Source organism: Capsicum annuum, chromosome 9 (genome assembly GCF_002878395.1).
Source record: "Capsicum annuum cultivar UCD-10X-F1 chromosome 9, UCD10Xv1.1, whole genome shotgun sequence".
Lineage (NCBI taxonomy): Eukaryota > Viridiplantae > Streptophyta > Magnoliopsida > Solanales > Solanaceae > Capsicum > Capsicum annuum.
Genome location: NC_061119.1, coordinates 130,779,058 through 130,784,119, shown reverse-complemented (window position 1 = coordinate 130,784,119; position 5,062 = coordinate 130,779,058). Strand labels below are relative to the sequence as shown.

The 5,062-nt window shown below is 28.3% G+C and overlaps 1 protein-coding gene across 2 annotated transcripts in view; it reads left to right on the top strand.

The window, feature by feature from the left end:
• The window catches only part of LOC107841763 (TLC domain-containing protein 4-B), a 36,882-nt gene that overhangs the window by 8,450 nt on the left and 23,370 nt on the right, over positions 1-5,062 (top strand). The window contains exon 9 of one of the 2 annotated variants that reach the window (XM_016685603.2): positions 2,250-2,755. The exons of the other annotated variant lie outside the window; for it this stretch is intronic. Within the exon in view, the coding sequence (XP_016541089.2) occupies positions 2,250-2,387 (138 nt within the window). The 3' untranslated portion in view covers positions 2,388-2,755. Of the gene's footprint in view, positions 1-2,249; positions 2,756-5,062 lie in introns of those variants that run through there. 2 annotated transcript variants of the gene reach the window in all.

Sequence of the window (5,062 nt, the reverse complement as noted above, 5' to 3'; positions counted from 1 at the left end):
TGTCATTTGTTGAATTGAACACTTTATATCAAGTGCAGTTAATTAAAGGACATTATAATTTAAAACGATATTATCAAAAAAAAAATAAAATTTAAAACGATATTTTCAAAAATTTTCTTTTGCTAAAGGGAAAAGGGTCAAATTTACCTCTACTTTGAAAATTGATTAAATATATCCTTTGTCATACTTTGGAGTCAATTTTACCCTCGCTGTCATACTTTAGGATTAAATTTACTTTGGAAAATTGACTAGATACACCTTTCGTCATACTTTGGGGTCGGGGTTATATCTACCTTTATTGTTAAGAAACTTTTCACCTATACCCCTCATTTAACAGAAAAATCCAAATCAACATGAAATTGCCCATTTTTTAAAATTAATCACACCCTAATCTAATCCGATCGATTCGATTCACAAAAAAAATACAAAAAACAAATATACCATTTCCGTAGTTCTGTTGGTCGAATTTTCTCAACGAATAAAAAATACTTCTTGAAGTGCAATGCTGGTAGGTTGTTTACAAATGAATAGAAAGTAAAATAGAATGGGATAACGTAGAAATTCTAGAATCTAGATGAACATAGAATTGCTTATCAAATTTTGAAATTTGAACATAGTTGAACATGTCTATTACAAATTCTGCTCATGTTCAACTATGTTCAAATTTCAAAATTTGATAAGCAATTCTATGTTCATCTAGATTCTAGAATCAGTGGATAAGTTTTTTCAGCAAATGACATGATGAAAAATTTGTGTAGATTTAAATTGCATATAAAAATATATGAATAAAAAATGTCACGATTGATGCACGATCTCTTAACTCAATCCAGAGAAATATCCAGTGTGCCTAATCTATTGCATTTGATTGTTAAGTGCCATTTTTCCATGATCTACGCATTGATAAATATCTAGTGGCTTGGCTTAATCTCGTTGGGAAAATTTGACTAATAAAACTGAAGGGTATATTCAAGCCTTGGAAACAACCTCTGACATAAATGCAAGGTAAGATTGCGTACAATACATCCTTGTGGTGGGGCCTTTCTCGGACCCTGCACACAGCGGGAACTTTAGTGCACCAAGCTATCCCTTTAAAACTAAAAGGTATATTTATTTGTGTCTTTTTTGTGGTTCGAGTTGGGTTGGATGGGTTAGATTAAAGTGTGTTTTATCTTTAAAAATGTGTAATTTAACGTTGATTTGGGCTTTTTTTTTAAAGATATGGTACAAGTGAAAAGTTTTTAAACAACGAGAGTAAAGTTGACCCCAAAAGTTAACATCGAGGGTAAATTTAGTCCAAAAGTATGACAAAGAGTATAAAAGATAATTTTTTAAAGTGGAGTAAATTTGACACCAAAGTATGACATTAAGGGTAAATTTGGTTTCAAAGTATGATGAAAGATATATTTAGTTAATTTTTTAAAGTAGAGGCGTAAATTTGATACTTTCCCTTTGCTAAATAGAGTCAAATATTTTTTTTCCCATTTTCTTTTGTGAGAAATATCAAGTTCCCTATGATTAAAAAATGGCAAACACCGGAGAAACCTCTCTTCGCCATTGTTTTTTGACTAGCAACCATCATAGCTCCACAATTCCAGCTCAATAGCTAACAATATTTTTTTTAGCAATGCAACGCACCTAGAAGCTCTAACCTTCAATAAACAATGGCGATTCTTCAAATTTCAGCTGCAATTTCTATTCAAATATGCTGAAATCTTCTCTCGTCAATCTCAACTTAGAATTCGAAATTGAAAATGTGAAGGACGAGAACTTGGTGAAAAAACAAGTCTTTTTTGTTGATTTTTTTCCGAAGAAAATCTGTACAAGAAAGTTTAAAATTTGAACATATATTATGATAATCAAGAAGATAATTAGAAGAGAAGAAGAATTTTGATTAAGTTTTCATTCTTAATATTGATACTTGCAAAAGAATATTAAACTTTGAATTTGATTTTAATGGTGAAAGGGAGTAGAAAGGTGGAAGTGGGATGTAAAAAAGTGGATTTTTTTTTTTAAATGAGGAATACACGTGTCAAGCGCATGTAGTTCACGTTTCCACCGATCTGGTTATAGCACTTAGGGTGGTATTTATTCCATCTTAAAGTTTGGAGTGGTGGGGTGATGGTAATATGACCTCGCAAAAATGTGTTCCTGGAACTTTGGGTTTAGGTTAGGGGATACGTATATCTTTTCCCAAATATATGTAAAAAAGTGGTAGGGCACATTCTGACACTGCTTCAATTGTTCTTTAGATCAAAAAAGTTTACGCACTGGGCTTCTATAGCTTGTTAACTGTACCTCCTGTTCTGGCATTGCTGAATCTCGTCTGGTTTTGCAAAATCGCAAAGGGTTTGATAAAGACTTTGAGAAAGGCTAGGCACAGCCAGTAGTATAGCAACTGCTAGTCTTTTGGAGCTTGTGCAGTACTTAACCTCTATGTACATCAAGTAGAGCTGTTTCCGAAACCTTTCTGAGCCAACAAAACAAGTGAAAAAAGTGATTGTAGACTTACATTTTTACTGTATCTTCGTTAGAAATTGCTGATCATAAACATGATATCTCTTTTAGTAATTGTAGTGGGATGCAATGCCCAAGCGTTGGGACTTGTTGACTGTGATGTTGTATTTGTGATGTAGCAAGGAGCCTATCTTCATATTTTCGAATTTCTGGCTTGTTTTATCAGTTGTCGGCTCATAATGTACAGAACTGGTTTTGGCTTAGCAAAAGGGCACTCGATTTGGTCGTAGAATTATATCTACATGTGAGACCTTAATCTAACACCTAATGTTTATACTAAATTAATGAACAAATGTCATGTCTTTTACGTATCCTTTTATCCCTTGCGATCAACTAATGTTTAACTTAGTAATATATTACTTAATTTTATGATTAATTGACGTTATTTGAGGTAAACACCGGATCAGCCTGTTGGATTCTTGAAACTAAGGAAGATTTGGACAAGTGAATTCCTTGACGGGAAAAAGACGTGGGCTGTCCATTCTAACAAGAAATGCCACCTAAAATGGTCTTTTCAAACATATCCCACTATGTGGCCATTTGGCCCATAATAATTCAGTCCCATGGCCCTTTCCCTTCTTGGGTACTTCGGCCCATAGTTTCAGTTTTTATTTTTTTGTTTTAGACTCGTTTTAAATCGTGTGAAAATTATCTTCTGTATAGTTACTAGTAGATTGTTTATTACAAGTTATAGTAATACTTTTATATAATTATTGAATTAAAGATTTAATTGCAAGTTATAGCAATTCCTTAAAAAATAATATTTTTTTTAAAAATAAGTGTTTGTTTTTATCTCATATTTTTTATTCTTTAATATTCTATCTCTCCTCATTAACTCTATTGATAATTATGTTTAGAATAAATTTTGATTTTAATAATTATCTTTATTTATACTTTTTTTAACTTTATCAGTAAAGTAATAAAATTTGTTCTTAAATTAAGAAGTAAAATTTGGTAAAATATTTCTACATTGATACACATTATTCCTTCAATTCTTCTTCCATTATTCATAGATTTCATCTTTTTATCACAACAGTGACTTTCAATAAATAATAATAAAATAAAGCTAAATTTTTTTTTTTTAAAGAAAATTCTTTTCTGATCTTTTTTTCTTTTTTTTTTTAAAATATGACACATACTTTGAGAATTAGCTTTGCCAAATAAAGTATTCGATAGGAAAAATGAAAAACGGGGAAGTACAATATTATAAAGAAATGTAACACTTTTTATCAATTAAAATCCAATCCAGTTAATAGATTTAGTTTTATTATATGTGAAAATTATATTTATATGTATTTTTTAGATTGTTTATTGCAAGTTGTAACTATATTTTTGTATAACTATAGAACTATACTGATTAGTGAATCAACATCAATATCAACCATGGCTAATACAAATTACATTTCTTATTACAATAAAAAGTTATTTGATACCAAACAATTATCGGTTAGTTTATTTTCAATATGTTCAGTGACATTTTTTCATTAAATATCTATTGCATGCACTAAAAAAAATTAAGTAATATACAACACCATTTTTCTTATCAATTGTCACATTCATAAAACTCATTTCATATAAATGTGACATATACGAAAGTTCATCAATACCTATTTTAATGTCAATTCCATACATTGACATATTATGTACCATTTTCATACACTGGAACAGTAATAAGATATATCATTTATATAGAATCTTATATACCAATTTCATAAATTGAGATCCCAAAAATAAAAAATCATTTAAAATATGACTTTGTTATATATAAATTGATTTTAGCTTACTTGTATAAAATAATACATGAATAATAGGTTGTATACAATCCACAAATTAAAAATAAATTGTTAACATATAATATTTACTATCACCAATTCTATTGTGAATACAAAATTCATGAATTAGAAATTAAAATAGAGATTGAATAAGAATCATTATGAAAAAAGAAGAAGTATTTGTTTTTCTTTTTAAAAAATGAATATAAATATAATTTAAGAAATAGAAAAAAACATGCACATTAATAGGTTCCATAATTTTAGCCCACATAATAACTAACTCCTATTAAAATGGAAGTTTTTTTTATCTAACATATAAAAAAACGTTTTATTCTTAATTTTGTTTGTTTTAGTTTTTTTTTTCTTTCTTTAAAACTTGTTATTAGTTGCAATCTAAGAAGTCTTGTTATGACTTACAATTTATAATCTGAGGTATATTTAGATTTTTATCCCTGGAAAAATTGTTCATCTTTTTTTTTTTTTGTTTCGCTAGTGTTTTTATTGGCGAAATATCTTCTTTTCTTTTCTAACTAAAAAATAAAAAATTATTAAATATAATTAAATAAAAACTTCATTTTTTTGTTATATAAAATAAGTACCTATATGAGATATATGTATATAAATTATATAAGATGTATATAGAAATTCTGTAGTAGTTGTATAAAATATGTTTTACTATTTTTTTTGCTTCGTTGCAATTGTATAGATTTTGTTTCGTTTCACTATAATTTTTTTGGGGGCTAAACGATATGCTTTTTTTTCTTTTTAAAAAAATT